Genomic DNA, 20,689 nt, shown 5'->3' on the forward strand with positions numbered 1-20,689 from the left:
CATTTTACCAACAGAACATGACGGAAAATTTACAACCAAGTCCGTCAGTGGCGGCTGACGATTATTTGTAGCACAACCTCTGGATGACACCTCCGTTTTCTAGCAAAGCAGATCATAAAACCAGTGCAATAGAGAAAATATCCTTAGGGAAATGAATTGAAAAGAACACAGAGACTTAAGACAGGCAGACTCGAGCCCAGAGAGAGAGGAAAGCCAAAAAAGGCCACGGTTTTGGGTGAAAAGCCACTGTAACATTCAGCATTAGGACATTCAGACCTATCTAGGCAACAAAGTGACAGAAAGAAAGAGAGAAAGAGAAAGATCTGAAAAAGTGAGGGGGTAGTGATGCAGGATCCAATGCCGAGGGCAGTGAGCGTTTGGAGAAGTGAAAGAGTGAGCCAGTGAAGGAGGGAGCGAGAAAACGTAAGTGAGAGTGGAAGCGAGAGGCTCGGTATCACACGTTAGAGGGGCAGCGCTCAGGTAAGGAGGACCATCTACTGGACGTGACTGTGACTATGTGTTGACTATGTGCGTGGAGAGAGGGTGACTATACTGTTAGGGGGGATACAATGTATAGATATATCATGCGCTTTACCAGTAACTACGTGTTTGTTTGTTTTGTGCTTGAGCATGTGAGTGTGTGTTGTGCCTCAGAATAGCACACTTACCAAAAGACTCTGTAGATTAAAACACAGAAAGAGAGACAGCACATTTATCACTTGAGGTTCTCGCACAGCAAAAACAGTGTGTTTGAGACTGTCTGTGTGTGTGAGAGAAAGCATATTAGGCTACAGGATTTCTTTAAAGGTGCACTGTTTGCGGCATGGGAATCGTGGCTGTTTTGGTTTGTGACTGCATGTTTGGACAAGTGATTTTTCCCACTGTTATGATGTGTCTTGTGTATGTATATTATATTTTTCTGGTTTATTTTTCTGTTTAGAGGTACTTCTATTATTATCTTTTCTGAAGTATATAGCAATGCATAATATACACTACATACGCGTTTGAACGTTTGGGCTTTGACATGTTTTTTATTATTTTAAAGTCTCTTATACTTACCACAAATGCATTATTTTAAGAAAATACCGTAAAAACAGCAATATTGTGAAATATTACTACAATTTAAAAAAACATTTTAATATATTTTAAAATGTATTTATTTTTTCTGAAATGTAAAGCTGGTTTTTTAGCATCAGTGTCACATGATCCTTGAGAAATCACTGTAATATGCTGAATTGGTGCTTAAGAAATTATTATAGTCAATAAATTTCTTACTATAATCATAATGTTGAAAACAGTTGTTCTGCTTAATATTTCTTTATAAAAACAGTAATATGTATATTTTCTTTGTTAAATAGAAAGCTCAAAAGAACAGCATTTATTTGAAATGGAAATCCTTTGAAATATTAAAACAACTCTTTACTGACAAAAGTATTTTTAAATAAAAAAAACGAACTTCAAACTTTATATCAATACTACATCAATTATCCTCCAGTATTACAATTTTTTACATTTGGTAATATCCAATATCGCATTGGTTGATATTAGATATTTAATTATGATTGCTTATTTTTTAAACATTTAAATTACAGCTACCATTATCTAACACTCGTTAATATTTAATGTTAATATTTAAAAGCACTTAATTTAATAACACTGTTTAACGTAATCTTTAAACAAAATCTAAAAATGACTATTCATATTATACAAAGTTGATATTCGTAACTACAAACAAAACAGTACATCATATTAATATTAGGCACAACATGAAAATAACTATTACCATAGAGGTATGAATTTTAGGGCCCATTAATCCATTTAATTTTTTTCCAAATTCAATTTAATTTTTTCAAATTTAGGATTCAAAATTTGAAAATTTTCAGGATTCAGTTTTTCATGTTTTTATCTTTCTAGACTTTATTTAAATGGTTCAATTAAAAAATATAAAATTAAATTAAATTAAAACTAAAAAGCATGTCGAATAATAATTCAAATCATAAGCATTTTTATTTTAATTTTACATTTATTAAAAGTTTAACACAAATTAAATTTCAAGGCCCTATAAAATCCTTTTTTTCTCCCCTCAAATTCAGTTTTATTTTTACAAAATTCAGTTTGCATTGATTTTCTGGATAAAATGTTAATGGTTTCATTAAATTTTCTCTAATTAACTAATTATATATATATATATATAGTTGCAATCGAAATTATTCAACCCCCTTGACCGGCAAGATATTTTGCTGCAGAGAACACAATTTTGTAAAAACAATTCAACAAAGGCATCAGAACACTATTAGAGCTGATGAATAATAGAAAAAAAAAAATCTAATTGGCTCTAAATGTTCATGTTCAAAATTATTCAACCCCTAAAAGTCAAATTTGGTGCAGAATGTTTTATTCTTTAATACCACCAATAAACGCTGCCTGTAAGTGCTTAGAAGCTTCTGTCACCTCTCTACTGCAATCTTGGCCCATTCCTCGCCTGAAAAAGCTTTCAGATCACTGATAATCTTTGGTTTTCACTTTGCCACTGCTTGCTTCAAATTCAACCAAATGTTTTCAATGAAAATTAAACCTGGAGACTGAACAGGCCACTCAAGTACATTCCATAACTGATCCCTGAACCAAGCATAAGTAAATTTTGGATGTATACTTTGGGATGACTGTCCTACAGAAAAGTCCATTGATCATCAGCTTCAGTCTTTGCACAAGGCATCATAATTCTTGCCAAAATGGCCGGATCCTTCAAAGAATCCATGACCAACACCTTCAAAGGTTTTCTGGTACAACACATTTTAAACTAACGAATAAGACTGCCAGCTATGTCTCTAGGAACCTTTAATGCCTTGGAAATCTTCATATAGCCTTAGATTTTCTAAAGTAATAAAATTATTTATTCTCTGTAGCGTCTCTATAGCTTTTGTGAGAGCTGTGTTGACTTTGTCACATTAGCTACTAAAACTTGGGCTAAAAAGCATGGGCTAACTGTATGTATGTTTAACAGCTCAAGCTAATTTTGTTTTCTAATAGAGTTTCTAAAGGCTTAATTATGTTTTACGACAATTTTGCTCCCCACCATACAAATAAGTGACTAAAAAAACAGCAATGTTAAACAAGGGTTGAATAATTATGACATAGCTGTGTTATTAAAAAATCCTAGAACTCAAAAATATTACATTATATGTTGACATATTATCACTTTTAATATGCCAGTAATTGGTTATAGATGCATTTTTTAAGTCCTAGATCTTCAAAAAAGCTTGTATTTGTAAACTACTGCAGTCTCTGGAGGGTTGAATAATTTTGATTGCAACTGTATATAATATAATTTATTTATTCCCCCCCCCCAGAAATACTGTGTTGTGTATTTACATTTTTCTGGTTAATTTTCCTGGTAAATATTCCTAATAATCTTAATAATAAGTTATACAGTAAATTGCATTTTATATGACTGGATTACGTGATTCTGTTTGCATTTTCCACATCGCGGAAATCATAAAGCCCTAGAATATTAATACTGGTGCATCCCTAATTAGTTATGTATATGAAGTAAACATATTATCCTATTATTATTAATAATATCATTAATATTAGTAACTTGTTGTTACAAGCAAACTCAACTTGTGATCCCAACATGGCAACCACCATGTAGAATAAAACATTTTTAAGTTACTAATATCACTCTTCATCTCATGTGAGCGTATATCATTTAAAACATGTAAAATGCATAAAACATTTGAATGAGACAAATTTGCTAAGTGCACCTTTAAACAAATAATGAGAATAGGAGCACAGAGACTGTGTTAAATCTTTCAGAGCACACAAACCTGAGCGTAGCTGTTTGATGCGCCCATGAGTGTGTGTATCTATGGGAAGGAAATCTTTAAACCAGGTGATCTCAGGGTCAGGTGTTCCGCTGGCTGCACACAGCATGGTAGCAGTGCGAGAACGCTCCACCACCTTCAGCTGAGGGCCCATATCTATAGACGGGAAACCAGCGGGAAGCTGGTCCTCTGAAACAGACAAATACAAACAAACATTAAACTCACACCTCTGCCTTCAATGGAGGCTTCGATCTTCACAACGTGAAGGTGAACTTATGCAGATGTTATGCAAAATATCACTTTTTTTTGTCTTCATTAAGGATCTATTCTTGTAGACGAAAAACAGCTCAGACAGGTATATAGACCACAAACTAGAAAATAACAAGGATTGCACAAATCCTTGAGTCCATTTTAAATTTTCCAAAAACTACAAATTAAAGAAAATATATATATTTTTAGCTTCAACAATGTTATTTTAATTTAAGATATTCATGAAAATATATATTAATTTTATTATTACAACACCAAAAAAAATATTTTTACTGTTTCATTTTATTTTCTAAAATTATATCAGAAATTATGATTTATTACACATTTTTTATGTAAATGTATTATTTAAAATAAAGATATTAATGAAAATATATTAATTCAATTTTTAAAACACGTTATTACCAATATTTTTACTGATTCATTTTTTCTAAAATTATTTCAGAAATTATGAAATACAATTATTTTATTAACTTATTAACTCTTAAACTGTATTTATTTGACTGAAAATAAAGTAACAGTTATATTGTGAATATTATTACAATTTAAAATATTATTTGCTATTTTAATATAAATAAAATGTATTATTATATAAGTATAAATGTATTATTTCAATTAAAGCTATTAATGAAAATATATTAATTCAATTATTAACGTTATTAACAAATAATATAATATACTTGATTCATTTTGTTTTCTAAAATTCTTTTATTATTCTATTATTTTTCAAACTATGAAATACATTACAATTATTTTATTTACTTATTACGTTTTAGTTTTTTTTAATGTATCTACTCACCAAAACTGCATTTATGTGTTCAAACATATTGTGAAATTAAAATTATTACAATTTAAAATAATGTTTTTCTATTTTAATATAAATAAATAAAATGTATTATTATGTAAATATCAATATATTATTTCAATTTAAGATATTACTGAAAATATATTAATTAGAATACTAATATCAACCAAATTGTATACAGTAGATTCATTATATTGGTTATTAGTCATTGAATGAAAACGATTATCTTCTAATTAGTATTTCCAAGAAATTCTATGTCAGTGCATCTCTAAAAATAACTCAGAGATGCCATGTTTTAAGCAAGCTTGACAAAAATGCACTTCATATTTCCAAGTTAGAGCAAACTCTTTATGAAGCTTCCAGTCAGATCTGCACCTACCGCGGAGAACACTAAGACGTGTGGAGGCACTGATCTCTCCTGCTTCGTTAGATGCCACACATTCATACACAGCCTCATCACGGGGGGTCCGCAGCGGCTGCACTCGCAACACAGACCCTGAACCATCCTCAAATTCTATCACCTACACATAGACACAGAGACAAATGTGTTAGTAACTCCCTGAATAGCTTTATAGAGCATGTGTATGGCATCCTTTGAGCCAGGGAAAATGTGTGAAGTGTACGGAAAGTGTACTGTGGGAATCTCACTTTAGTAGTGTTACAACCTTGTTTCACTGCTTGCAGTGAATGTGTAAGCAAGCTGTCTCTGTGGCTTGTGTTTGTTCAGTTGAGGTGTGTTTACCTCGAATCTCTGGTTGGTAACTTTTTTGCCTTTTCTGCTCCATGTAATTTTAGGCTGTGGATCTCCTGTGGCTTGACATACGAAGGAGGCCACACCCCCCTGGACTCCTATCTGATCAACAGGTGTCCGAGTGAACTGAGGAGGATCTGCAGATAAAGACAGAGAGTGTTTAACAAAACCATTATGACTCAGTTGAGGCCAAAACTGTCTTGAGCATCGGAAAACCTTTACTATTTAAAGTCTCCAGAATGAACTTCTCAACTAGAGTAGTTTACAGGCAGAATTTCAAATTAACAAGCACCAGATACACTAAATAAAATTTATTTACTTAATGAATATATACATAGAAGCTCCTCAAACTTCATGGGTCGATATTAAGCATTTTTATGGTGAGCAGTATCCGTCATTTTTTAAAACCGATTTGCCGATAAAATAATTTAAATGCATTTAAAGAAAGTTTTTGTCAGAGCCCTTCTTATTCTTAATTTTTACATTTAAATTATATATATATATATATATATATATCGGTTTGAAATATCGGTCTACTTGATCTGTAATAATTGGTATCGGCCCAGAAAAACATATATATAGGTCAACCCCTATTAACCATGTTTTAGAAACTGCAATATTAAATATATATATATACATATGTATATATATATACATATGACAGTTATGCTGATAAATATTTTCATGTTGTACCCAATATTAAAAATCCATACTACTATGTTTAAATAAATAAATGAATAAATAAATATAAAAAAAAAAACGAATTACGAATTCTATCATTTTAAATAAAGCAAAAAAAAAAAAAAATGCAGCATTTAGTATTGCAGCTCCTAAAACTTCATGGGTCAGCTGGCAAGAAATTTCTACCTGTATTTGGCACTTGTTAGTTTTTGAATTCTACCTGTAACTTACTGTAAGTTGATAATTATTTTCACACTGTACGTAATACTACATTTCTATACTATTGTGTCTAAATGTAAAAATAAAACACAAAAACTAAAATTAGTCATTTTAAATACTACAATAAAACAAACCAAAATTCTGATAAAAATGCTCGCCATAAAGAAATAATAAACTATTAGGGGTCGACCGATTATCGGCCTGGCCCATTATCAGAGCCAATATTAAGCATTTTTATGGTTATCGGTATCGGTTACTTTTTAAAATCGATCTGCCAATAAAATAATTTATAAGCATTTAAAGAAAGTTTTTGTCAGAGCCCTTGTTATTCTTAACCCCCTGGGGCCGACGGTCACGCCGGCGTGACCAACCTACTTTTTTTAAGATCAGCGCAAAAGACACTAAAAATGCTCTGTCGGTTTAAGTCATACACATTAGAGATATACATCAATGGAAACTGTAAAGCGTGTACTTTTATTTGGGCACACTCAAAAGAACAGCAGAAAGTTGTGTTTTTTTATTTAGAATAAAGAAAACAAACAGGGTGATTTCTGTTTTCTCTGTCTCCGTGAACTGCTTTTAGAAATGCGTCACTTATATCATTCAAACACGGTGAATATTTAGCACACAAACATAAAAGTGGTATCTACTGAAAGCTTGAGATTTATGCTTTTAAACAAAGTAAGTTTTATCAAAAACAAATAATCTGTGATAAATTAATCTATATGAAACCAAGGAGATGTCTAGTCTATCCAGTTCCAACTAATTATCTCTAATGTGACCGCGCCCACTATCGCGAAATCTTTTGCCATGCAAATTAGCCATGTGCCACAAGCGCGGCAAGGACCGGAGTGTCTGTACGCGAGGAAACTCCCACATCACCGCAACAAAGCAACATGACTTCAAGTTCATCTTGGTTACAGTTTGTTACTGAATGAAGACATGCTGTGAGGAATAAGACTTATATGTACCTCAATCCTAAGAAGGACGCGATGCGACGCAAACCCAGCAGGAGGAGACATTTACATGAGTAAGTCTTACTTTCATTTTCCTACTAGCTTTCGCTGTTATTTACTTTGACAAAACATGTACACATTTTACTAGTTAGACTAATTCCAAACTAAAATTCCTGACTTTATCAAATGAAACATTATGAAGTACGTTTGATTGCATTGCATCTCTTACAATGGCAGGATATTTATAATGTTCTAGAAAAACGATGTGATTATGACTGTGAGATGCATTTATGACGATATCTTTATGAATGTAGAATCATACTTTATTTATTTATTTTATTGTATAACAGTGTAAAAGTAATATGAGTGCTTACACTGAATGTGTGTTTACATCACGTTTATTAGTAATATAGTGCTAAACGATAATTATTAGTTTCTTAGATATTACATGTCCTTTTTTTTTACATTAGTACAAATTCTAGAGTATAGACTGTATTCTGACAGATGATCCTGATATGATTTTTGGTTTGTTTTGTTTTTGTAGTGATCTCAAACCTGCTCAAAAGATGAATCCTGCCCTCTTTCCCTTGAGTCCCTTCAAACTGTTTTCCTCTGAGAGCACTAGAAACTTGAGATGTTCAACTACACTGATATTCTAGTGTAAAACAAGTTTTTGACTTTTTTTGTATTTTTTCAAGGGCACACAAAATAGCAGGTAAGATTTGTTTCATTTGTTGAACAGAATTCAGAAGAAGTTTTCAGAAATGCCACAAAGTCTGTGCACATCTGTGTGGTAAGATGAGGGAGCTCAATAATGTGTCTTTGACCTTCATTATGTATGTTTTGTTTATACAGTGATAGTAAATAAAATAAAAATAATCTAAAACTCCATTCTCTGAATCTTCTTACATTGTTTCCTTACCTGCTATAGTCAAGTCAGACATTGATGGGGCCATTAGGGAGGGCCCTTTTGTCTTTCAGGTGTGAATTGCTAAATATTCATGGGCCATTGCCACACCTATGAATAATCCCTTTCGATCACAAAACATGTTTTATAAAATTTAAATCAATATATTGTTTTCTCTGAACGAGTGAACGAGATGATTTTCACATCATTTGGTTGAAAAAATTCTAGCCTACGACATCCAATTATCTAAAGTCTTGTAAAGAAATGTCCTGTATGTGCTTCATGGCCTTATTTCAGTGACTTCAAAACTTTAGATTTTCAATAACCACGCATAAACATAGTTTTCTCAAAAACACAAACATGCACATTAATGTTGCTTGCATATTATTGTAGCCCAATATGTGCTGATTACAATGTAATCTGACTTTAACCATTCATATGTTTTTAAGATACTGAAAAAAGCACAAATGTCAGGGCATGTCAAAACTTCTTCAGGGCCCCAAAACACCTCAGGCCCCAGAGGGTTAATTTTGACATTAATTTTCATTTTTACACCACATATATATCGGTTCAAAATATCGTTATCGGCCTACTTGATCTGTAATAATGGTTTATTAAGGCTTTTTATAAAAGGCTTATTAACCAAAATGTTTTCAGGAACTGCAATATATAATGCAGTACTAAATACTGCATTTAACTGCAGTTTGTTTGTGATAACAGTAAAAATCATAGTAAGAAATATTCATAAATATTTTTATTTTTTCTCCATAAACCAATCACTGGCTGGAACGGCAAATGTTCTGGTCTGTAACTTAACATGCTAGCATCAACATCGCATGCCATGAGCAAATTAAAATGCCCTTAAAACCCCTGCATTTTATGCCGCTTCATATATTTCACTCTGTCCAGCTGTTTTTGCATGCAAGAACGAATCATTTACATTTAAAAGTAAGGCCAAGGTTTAAAATAATTACCACACTGTTATCCCTTGTTCAAAATGACATTTGACTATGAGTTGTAAAATCATAATACCTATTCGAAAATCAGGCTTTGCATTAAAACTCCATTACAGTTAATACAAAAGACAGAGTGAATTAACTCTTAAAGTGCAGATAAGCGGTGTGATTGATGCAGTGGTTTCTAATCCACTCGATCTAAGGTTGATGTCACATTAGTCTGCTCTATAACCCACTGACCAGCAGCTCTAAACTAATGGCATGTGTAACTAAGTCTAAAGACTTAGCTCAGGTTCAAACGGAACAATGCAGTGAGTGCGTGGTAAGAGTTTATGTCATCACCCCTGATTGTGTGATGAAATCTCTTCATCTTCACTTTACATGCTTCAATCTGCAAAGGCTCAGATAAGGCTTACAAAAGAAAGCCCTGGAGTGCAACTACTCTAACATTTTTATAAAATAACATTACAAAGACCAAAACAATAAAATGTTTTCAATAATTAGTTTAATAAAAAAAAATTATAATAAATTAAATACAAATATGTTGTAATAGGTATTTCGTTCCACTTCTACTAGAGAGTAACATAATGCCGGCCTGATTATCTTCTTTAATGTTTTATCGTGGTCATCAAACGAAAAGCTAAAAATCCATGTATTAAATATTGACGTCATTTCTTTACGTAGTCAGCGAAGGCCGCAGTTGTCTTGTAAACACTGATCCGGACATTTGGTGCAGCGAGAGAAACAAATGGAGGATAGTACTATAATCCATCCAACTGGTTTAGCATGATGAAATTGCTAAGCATGTTCAAAAAAACCTTATTTTTTAATTACACACTACTTTGTAAGCTGCATTAAAGTGTGCCTTTATCCTTTGCACTGGTGGAGAAGAGCACATTTCATGAAAAGAACCAGCAATTGTTCTGAGTTTCAGAGGATTCAGCCTCTTTTATATGTATTTGATGTCTGTGTACTCACTTTGCGTATGCGCCAGCTGGAGCACGCTCAGTAGAATCAGTAGTACCGGCTGGTGGGCGCTTCTGCAGATCATGTGACCTCTGGCCATCCTCTCATTGGCTTGTCTATGTGGATCACCAAGCTGTAAATGCACTCATAACCTAAAGTACACATGTGAACAAGCAAACATATCTGTCAGTCACATGTGCGGGCCGCAGCACGCCGTGAATCGATCGCATTAATCAATTAGTACTCGGTGTGTAAGACTTTCTCTGAGGATCAGATAACAAATTACTGAGTGGTCAATCAATTCGTGAACATATCATTTAACACAGAGCCTTCACAGACAGACAGCAGTCTAGTTTGCATTAAAGGAATAGTTCACAAAAATGAAAATCCTGTTACCATTTTTAAACTCTAATGTTATTCGAAATTGAATAGGGGATTGTGGAGATCCAAAAAATATTACATACATTAATTATGCAGCATAAAATAAGGTAATACTGTATATTCAAAGTCTCACCATACAACATGCTTAAAATCTTGCTGTAATTTGTGTCACTAGTTTTAAGGTACATCGTGGTCAGTTGTGACTGACATCAAAACTGGCACCATGGGGCTCAATGCATAATTTTTTAATGTATAAATGTGAATGACACTAACAGCTACAGCAGAGGGAAATATGTTTGAATAACAGCTCTATTTTTCACACAAAGCTATCAAATGGCTTCAGAATAGATTACATATAATGCAAAACTATGTATGGATTAATTTTATAGTGATTGTTTGGTCATGTATTGAAGCTTGACTCCCCATTCACTTTCATTTTACAGAAAAGAGCTGCCAGGAGTTTGTCTGTAAACATCTCTGTGTTTCAATAAAAAAAGGAAAAACTGACAATACAGATTGAACAATCATTGGTTTCAGTGGTGTTTAGAATTGTGTGAGGGTAAATAAATGATTTTCATGTAACTAACAATTAAATTTACTTTGAATATTTGGATATTGTCCTTGAGATTAGTACTTAACATTTCTAGGCAATACACATTACAACAATCTGCCGTTTCATACAATTTAAAGGCACAATATGTATGATTTTTTAATTAAAATTTCCAAAAACCACATGAATAGCGTTATGTATTTTGATGTTTTCTTGTGTACTTAAACTCCCAAATGTTTCCAAGAATGTTTAAATGCAGAGAAATAAGAATTTGAGTAGTATAACGGACCGTGTCATTGTGCCACCTGCCAATGACGTCAAACACCTTTGGTTTTTGGTTTTATTTTGTAGAAAATATGAAAACACTAAAGACGCTTTGTTATGCGCTGTATTAGACAGGTGACGAAAGCACAGTGTAGCATTATAACAGAACTTTCAACACACTTAAATGTATCTAGTATAATAAAACAGTGCTGTTTTACCCCACATACACATGACTGGAAGAAGCGTTAGCGGTCAACTGTGGCATTATAGAAGCTCACGACGTCATCAAACTACGCCTTTGTTTCATTGTTTGTTTTGAATATGCGCTCTCTAGCTGCGAAAATTACATAATGTGCCTTTAAAGCTGTCAGCTGAGTTTGCAAAAAAAAGTGTTAAATGATTAGTTCACTCCAGAACAAAAATTTCCTGATAATTTTTTCACCCCCATGTCATCCAAGATGTTCGTATCTTTCATTCTTCAGTCGAAAAGAAATGAAGGTTTCTAAGGTAAACATTCAAGGATTTTTCTCCATATAGTGGACTTCAATGGGGATCAACAGGTTGAAGGTCCAAATTGCAGTTTCAGTGCAGCTTCAAAAAGCTCTAAACAATCAGCAGAGGAATAAGGGTCATATGTAATGAAAAAAAAAAAAAAAAAAACATGTATATACTTTTTAACCACAAATGCTTGACTTGCACTTGCTCGACTACACTCATTACACAATCACATTGGAAAGGTCACACATGACGTAGGTGGGCGTACCAACAGTGTTTACAAAGAGAATGTGCAAAGAAAATCAAACACCCTTTACTAAAAAAGGTAAAACAACAATGTTTAATGATTTTTGTCCTACTCTACTTTTTTACACAGAGAAAAAAAACTAACTTGATTAGAGCTAGTGCAAGACGAGCATTTGTGGGTAAAAGTATATAAATTTTATAAAATGACCAATTGTTACGCTGCATAAGACTGTTACTCTGTGGCTGGGATCGTGTAGAGCCCTTTGACGTTGCATTGGACCTTCAACCTGTTGATCCCCATTGAAGTCCACTATATGGAGAACAATCCAGGAATGTTTACCTCAAAAACATTAATTTCTTTTCGACTGAATAAAGAAAGACATGAACATCTTAGATGACACGGGGGTGAGTAAGAAAGGAAAATTTTATTTTGGAAGTTAATCAAATTTTTTTTTAAATCCTTTAAAGTTAAAAACTTTAAAGGTCCCATATTGTACACATTTCTGGAGGTTTATTTTAGTTGTTGATGTCCTTAAGAACATATATTTGCGGTATAAGTGCCAAAATCCATCTCAATATATTTTTACAGCTCCTTTTTAGGAGCTCTGTCAAAAACAGGTCGATTTTGGCCCATCTAATTAATATTCATGAGCCGCTCTTCTGATTGGCCTGTTGTTTTCTGAGTGACGCACAGCCAGGCCAATCACAGGTAACTAAGGTCATGTATCATTGTAGCTGAATCCAGAGCCATAGAGAGATCCTAGCCTACTGATACTCAACAAGATATTTCAGAATGATCATTAATGTTTTTTCTTTTTCAAACACCGAATGCAGTAAGCTACATAACTGTTGCTTTAGTAAAGCCCCTTTCACAATGCGCGCTGATTCTGGAAAATTACGGGAACGAGCGCTGTGTGAACAAAAGCCAGAACCATAAAGGCAGTGTTGTAGTGATGATGCACGTTATCATGCGACTCTTCACAACAAAAAAATACGTGCAAAGTGGAATGAAGCGGCGATCGGGCAGAGCCAGCTCCTCACTATCAGCGTTGAAGCACAGTTTGTTCAGGTTAGTTTCAATTTAGTGAAACGTACGCGTCGCATTACATCTCACATCCAAACGTCACATGTCTTTATGGGTTGTGTGTAAAGCACGCACAGATTCCGGAAAACAACTGTGAATGAACCAAATCAAACAACTCCGGAACAAATCATGGGACACATTATCCGTGTATTTACCGGAATCGCTGTGTGAAAGAGGCTGAAGTTGACTGCCACTGGTCTCTTATATTCACGTTGTTCTGAAGCCTGTGCAATGATGTAGTTTCGACATCTATCGACTGAACAGGGTTTTCTAGATTAGTTTCCGTGTTGTTGCTGCTTAGCAATGTTATGGACGCGATGTTGTCTGGGTTTGACAAAAGGAGGGTGGGACGGTGGTTGGTGCTCGGGGTGGTGACTGAAGGCGGTGACTGAGTAGATCGGACGTCACATCTGTACGGAGGTCACAGCGGCTCCTGAAAATGAACAGCTACTTTAAGCAGGCTGTGTGCAGTTCACTGTGGATTGACTGTTTTGAAACTCATATGGTAGTTACATAGTCCCTAGACCTCAGTTATCATGAAAAAACCAGGAAATTTCGATTTTGACAATATGGGACCTTTAAGTAACTGTGACTGTAACTTTAAGTTAAAAAAATGGCATGGAATATATGATAATACATGACAGCTCCTAAAGGTCTCTCTCTCCAGCAGGCCCGGAAACTTTAATGGTAAACTCAATAATTATAACATTCACCCCATAAATGTATAATGTATCTTACTTCTGAAAATATAACGTGAAGAATGAAAGAGAGAGAGAGAGAGAGAGAGAGAGAGAAAGAGTTGGGTGGGCAGTTGAACTGCACTAAGTAAAAGTTGCATTAAATATGGATGCTGTGCATGGGAGATTGCCACAGATGGGGGGCGTGTTGGGAATCGCTATGGTAACTCTGCCCCCACGAGCACCACGCTTGTCACATCACATCACATCACATCATTAGGAGAGAGAGTGGTTGCGGACCCCCTCATCCGTGCTGCCTCCCCCGTCTCCTATCCATATTTAATTCCTCCACTGCACTCTGAGGCTTCCTTCACTTTTACAGAGCTGAGCAAGAAAAGACCACACGTGTCACTTCCTGCAGGGAATCATGATGATGTAGGAAACGGGGAGCGAAGGAGGGGAACGGTGACACGTACAAACCCCAAATGTAAGTGTGTTTCCACATGTCAGGATTCGGCTGCGGAGGAAATGGGTCAATCTGATCTCTGACTCATGTAAAACTGAAGCCCTTCAAACCCCTAAACCTACACACACACACACCATCTGCCTCATTTGGAAAACACTCCACAGCAGCTTAACACAATCCCTAATACACATTATTATCAGGGAAATACGTAGATGAGTGCAGCGCATACGCAAACAACACAAATACATTGAGTATATCCACCAAAGACACATCACATCCAAAAGTCTAAGACACAAAAAAGCCTCAACTTTAAAAAAAAATGACATGAATTTCACATAAAATAAAATATAAAATACAGAGAATAACATATACATATGAATTATGCTACTGTATATTTAAAGTCAGATTTTTTTTGTTATTCATTTCTTATTTATTTTGACTTTTTTGAAAGCATGCACTCAAGCTGGAATAAACTTCACAAGTCTTATGATCCATGCTGTCCAGCATGATTTGAAAGAGCATCTTCTGCTTCAGTGAAAGCAAGAAAATCTGACCTTTAGCACAAGGGCATTAAAATGGTCACAACAGTGCAGAATCTTGAAAAAAAAAATCTTCTTAATTTTACTTCATAACATTTCTTAGTTTTAAACTTTTCCAAAACCTCCAATCATTTGTTCACAGGTTTAAATTAGAATCTGAATCCTATATTTTCTATTTGGACTGGGTAGACAATGTGGATTTTGCGTGCATGTGTGTGTGTGGATTATTTTCCTCTCCCGTGTGTTAGAGCCATACGCTTCCCTGCCTAATCTGGAAAGAACAGAGATCATTATGATAACCTGATATTTCCTGCTTCAACTCCATTTGTGCCAAAAGTCGATAGCTAAGCTTTGTGGCTACGTCTGTGTGCATATGAGAGAGACAGAGCAAGCGAGAGGGAGAGGAGCATAAGAGACTGAAAGAAAGCCGACAGCAAGTGTGTATATGTGTGTATTTGTGGAACCGTGAGACGTAGCTGCTGACTAAACAAATCTGCGTCTTAATTACTTATTCAAAGATGCAACGAGTCAAATAATTGATATTTATTACTAAGGCACCAATCATGTTAACATGCACAGACACAATTAGCCTGCAGTTAGGTGATATTTAGTTATGATGAGAGGGCTAACTGCATGTCATATAACAGTGAAAACAACACAGCATGTCTGTGATGAGCTTTTAGACCTTTCGGAGTCCACTTTTAGAATTTATTCACCCTCATGTCGTTCCAAACATGTAGCCCTTTTTTTTCCCATGAAACACAAAAGGAGATATTTTGTGGAATATCATGGCTGTTCTTCTACATTCAAAAAAAGTTAATGGGTACTGGTACTGGAGCACAAAAAGAAACAACAAACGTGGTCCACATGATTCATGCAATATATTCCAAGTGTTCAGAAGCCATACAATATTTAGACACTAAAAATATCGTCCTCCATTCTCAAATATGGCACCGCTGATGTCTCAAATCAGACTTTACACCAAATGCAAACCAAAATCCTGTCAGTGTGCAAAAATGTGACATCACAACATAAGAATCTATGTATTCTACTCATAGTATTGTATTTTTTATTTGAGTTCTGATGGTAAATGAAGCATTATTAACTAGGGATGCACGATATTATCAAACCGATATTGGAATTAGCCGATAATGGCTTTAAGTGTAAATATCGGCATCGCCCAGACATGAAAAAATTATGCCGATTTCGGTAAAGAGTTTTAATTCCGTAGGGGGTGCTGTTGGCCTACTTCTAATAAAATAAAAGTAAAATAAACAAACAATATTTAGACTATGTTTCTGACTAAATAAAGCAGTAATTGGTGTGATAAAATCATGAGTATGTTTTGATTAAAAAGCTTACGTGAATTTAAATTTAATCACAAACATGATTCTTGTAAATTAAATTTTATATATACTGATTTATTCATAAATGTGTAATATGTAAAAAAAAAATTTACAGAAAAGATTTTCACTTTTGCTTTAGACCATCTACAAATGTAAATCTTAAAATAAAATGTTAAGGTTACCACTGCATTTTTCCAGCGAAAAAAAATGCAGTGATTGATATATAGTTTATTTATAGTTATTTTCAAAGCTTCAGTGTACTATCATTATAAAATAACTTAATTATTGATTATTTAGTTCTAACTAATAAGTTCTTGTTAAAAATTAACCAAAATGTAAAATAATTTGCTTACAATTTCCACACAGGAGAGACTTTGCGTTGTTTCCAAACAAAAGGAAATATATCGGTATTGGCATTGGCTATCGGCTAAAATGAGTTGAAACATATCGGCATATCGGATATTGGCAGAAATCTAATATCGTGCACCCCTATTATAAACCACAGTAGGGGTGGGTGATATGACCAAAATCTTATATCACAAAATAAGTATTTTTATTTTACAGTAACTATATATATCAATATAAAAAAAACTAATACTAGCCTAAATTAAAAAAAAAAAACTCAAGCTCAATGAAGACATGTTAATAGCCAGCGATTTTAACAAGAATAAGAAATTACGACAAAAAATAGGACAAAAATAACCTACAGTAGAACAAATAAATAAGAAATGCTACATACATACATTGTATAAAGTAATCAAATGTATAAAAACACTGCATATTTTTCACTGTGTTGTATGTTTCTTTTTATTAAAAAAGTGATTTAGTCAAGAGCAGTGAAAGATTTTCTCTCTTTTGCTGTGTCATTAATATAAATGACAGACAGCAGGAATATTAGACTGCTGTCACTTTAAGAGCTGCCCGGATCCAATATACAATTACACATGTTTTCTTTCTCAGCTGTTTGCTTTCATTTAAAACCTAAATTACTGTGTTTACAAGGACACTTGCAAAGACAGGCATTTTGAGAATTCCAGTGTGTGTATTTAACTGTTCAAGGCCTTTAAGGAAGCAAAAATAACTCACTCTATGAACACTGTCTTCATGTGCACTAGCCTCTCAAAAAACGCTTAGAAAATCTCAGAAAGTATGCGCAATTGCACATAAAGCAAAATTAGTTCTTTTTCCTTGCTGATTGCATTTCAACTTGTTTTTAAACCACAATGCTAAAAAAACACATGCAAAAGTTACGTTTTCATGACCATGTAGCACATCAATGTTGTGTGATACAGACAACAGTCCAAAATCTCTACCGGTTGACAAATTTCTACCGATTAATCATGTCTAGCAGTATATCGCCCACCCCTACCTCAGAGTATTCCAAAATGTCAGCAGCAAACTAGTACTGACTCATATTCCCCTCCCATGTTTGTAGTTTCTACTACCACTTATCCTTCAGCTGCACAAGATGAGATAATTTCTTGGGAGTCAGAGGAGTCGGTGCTGATAGCCTTGTGGGCAGTGCGCCGACATATGGTGTCCCGAGATTAAATCTTGCTTCGTGGACCTTTCCCAATCCCACCCCCACTCACTTCCTGTCATGTATCCATTGTCCTGTCAAAGAAAAAATAGAAAAACACCCCCCAAAAAGAGTCGGAGTGCATAGTATATTTACAATATATACAAGCAGAAACACTCCCTCTAGTTGGATGCACTGCCATATTTGATTATGCTTTTATGGTGCTTTTTGTCATTTGGAACACTTTAAGAATGCCCATGTAAACACACTCACTGACATTTGGTCACAAAGATGTGTGAGAAGCAATGCTGCTTGATGTGATTGACTTCAAAACTGACCCAACATCCAACTCTAATATATTCGATGGCGGTGCTTTTTGACATTTGTAAGAACTTTCATTATATGAAAATGACCAAACAGGATACACTTCAAAGAAATCACCTTCTGCCCTCCACAAAAGAAAGAAACTCATACAGCTTCGGAATGACGTGAGAATTTGGGTGAATTATCACTTTAACGTCTACACAGGCTTTGAAATTACTACAATAAAAGCTCAACAGACGAGCCACTAAACTCCCTCTCCAACCCTGACTGAGCGATGTACTCTTATTTTGCTGAACCACGTCAGTTTTTAACTATTAAATCAATTTGTGCTCTAAGAGTCCATGGACATGAGCAGCAATTTATAATGCAGCTTATTAACTATAGATGGACCTGCAATGCCATAAATACGACTGTTGTACTATTAATGCTGTGCAGCAGGGGTCTTCAACAGGGGGTTCGTGACAGTATTGCACTCATTTTTATTGTGGAAAAAATATTAAACAAACATCAATCAAAGCTAAAGTTAAGAAACCGAAGTTTAGCTAAATGTTGCATTAACCCTTCCACATTAAAATACATCAGGTAAAAATGAAATGAAACAGACTTCAAATGTAACAAGGGGTCTCTTATCCAATAGGGGGTCCCTGGCCTGAAAAAGGTCAAAGACCCCTGCAGATCTTTCAAGTAAATCTGTTTGGAAATAACGGTGGTTACATAAGGTGATTTGCAGTATTGGGGAGAAATAAATAATGTGTATGTTTCCCATTGTTCATTCGGGAACACACAAAAACGCACAACTGAATTGGATATAATCACTAACTGAAAAGAGAGATCGTCACCAGGTACTTAATTCAATACTAAGTTTTCAAACAGCTTCTCATCTCTAATATGCATCCCATCACATGAGCACTCAAACATATAACAGCAAGCGAAGACAATTCTTTGGCCATATGGCCGCTGTAACTCAACACAAGAACATGTTAGTGTGTTACAAACACAAACTCTACAAAACCCTTCATTAAGTCTCTGTACAACAGATGCAGCTGTCAGGGCAAGAGACAGATGAGGACAAAATGACATGTAGATGTGGGACAGTCTCGCTGGCAGGCACTCATTGCCTTGACAACGCAGAACTCCAATTAGAGCTACTTTGACATGGAGCAGCTGTGACAGTTAACAGGTACACACATCTGTCTCACCCTAGCCAAAAGTGACCTGAAGCTTCTACATATGGAACGCCCTGCGTGACACGATCACATGGGTCCTCGGCGTATTCCAAGTGACTTTTTCTGTTTCAACATTTGAAGACCTTCTAGATCAGGGGTGGGGAACCTTGATCCTCGAGGGCCGGTGTCCCCGCAGAGTTTAGCTCCAACCCTGAAAAAAAATTACCAACCTGTATCCTGAAGACCTTGATTAGCTTGTTCAGGTGTGCTTGATTAGGGTTGGAGCTAAACTCTGCAGGGACACCGGCCCTCGAGGATCAAGGTTCCCCACCCCTGTTCTAGATGTTGCACTCCGCCAAAGAAAGAAAAGAAATATTGATTTGTTTAACAACATAAACAAACAAAAAGAACTGCCTGTCTGGATGCTTTGGGCAACCTATATAGTGCAGGACTTACAATTCACTTACAGACCCAGTGTAGGTCTAAAATAAACAACTGTATGTCACAGAGCTGAATGATATTGGAAAAAAAACTGACCTTGTGATATGAAAAAATATGAAATTCCTTAAAAAAAATACATAGCTACTGTATATTTAGAATGAATAAATTATTTGAGAGTTAGAGGGGTGATTTTGTTGGAAAGTACATTTGCATATAATAATATAAATTATAATAATTATATTTTGAAAAAAATTTTTGAATTTTTTTTTTACAGTTTCTATTACCTCTTTCAGAAACCATTTTCTGAGTTTAAAAAAAAAATCTCTTTTCACTTAAATGATTAGTTCACTTCCAGAACAAATATTTACAGATAATTTACTCACCCCCTTGTCATCCATGATGTTCATGTCTTTCTTTCTTCATTCGTACAGAAATTATGTTTTAGGAATTTTCTCCATATAGTGGACTTCTATGGTGCCCCCGAGTTTGAACTTGCTCTAAATGATCCCAGCTGAGATCATGGTTATTTTCTAGAAAAAAAAAGTACAATTCATACACTTTTTAACCACAAATGCTTGTCTTGTCTAGCTCTGCGATGTGTATGCATACTCTGTGCACTCTGGTTCAAGACAGTTAGGGTATGTTGAAAAACTCCCATCTTATTTTCTCCTCCAACTTCAAAATCCCCCTAAAAGTATATCAATTGTAATTTTTCTAGAAAATAACTGATCTTTCGCTAGATAAGACCCTTCTTTCTCAGCTGGGATCATTTAGAGCGCTTTAAATATGCATTTAAACTGCATTTTGGAAATTTAAACTCAGGGCACTATTAGGTCCATATGGAGAAAATTCTGAAATG

The 20,689-nt window shown here is 34.7% G+C and overlaps 1 protein-coding gene across 1 annotated transcript in view; it reads right to left on the reverse strand.

The window, feature by feature from the left end:
* The window catches only part of ptprdb (protein tyrosine phosphatase receptor type Db), a 78,299-nt gene that overhangs the window by 51,849 nt on the left and 5,761 nt on the right, over window positions 1-20,689 (reverse strand). Inside the window, exons 2-5 of the mRNA XM_073843138.1 lie at window positions 10,345-10,484; window positions 5,639-5,784; window positions 5,276-5,417; window positions 3,828-4,013 (exon numbers count right to left, since the gene is read on the reverse strand). Of these exons, the coding sequence (XP_073699239.1) occupies window positions 3,828-4,013; window positions 5,276-5,417; window positions 5,639-5,784; window positions 10,345-10,432 (562 nt within the window). The 5' untranslated portion in view covers window positions 10,433-10,484. The remainder of the gene's footprint in view (window positions 1-3,827; window positions 4,014-5,275; window positions 5,418-5,638; window positions 5,785-10,344; window positions 10,485-20,689) is intronic.

Source organism: Garra rufa, chromosome 6, assembly GCF_049309525.1.
Source record: "Garra rufa chromosome 6, GarRuf1.0, whole genome shotgun sequence".
In the NCBI taxonomy this organism is placed as follows: domain Eukaryota; kingdom Metazoa; phylum Chordata; class Actinopteri; order Cypriniformes; family Cyprinidae; genus Garra; species Garra rufa.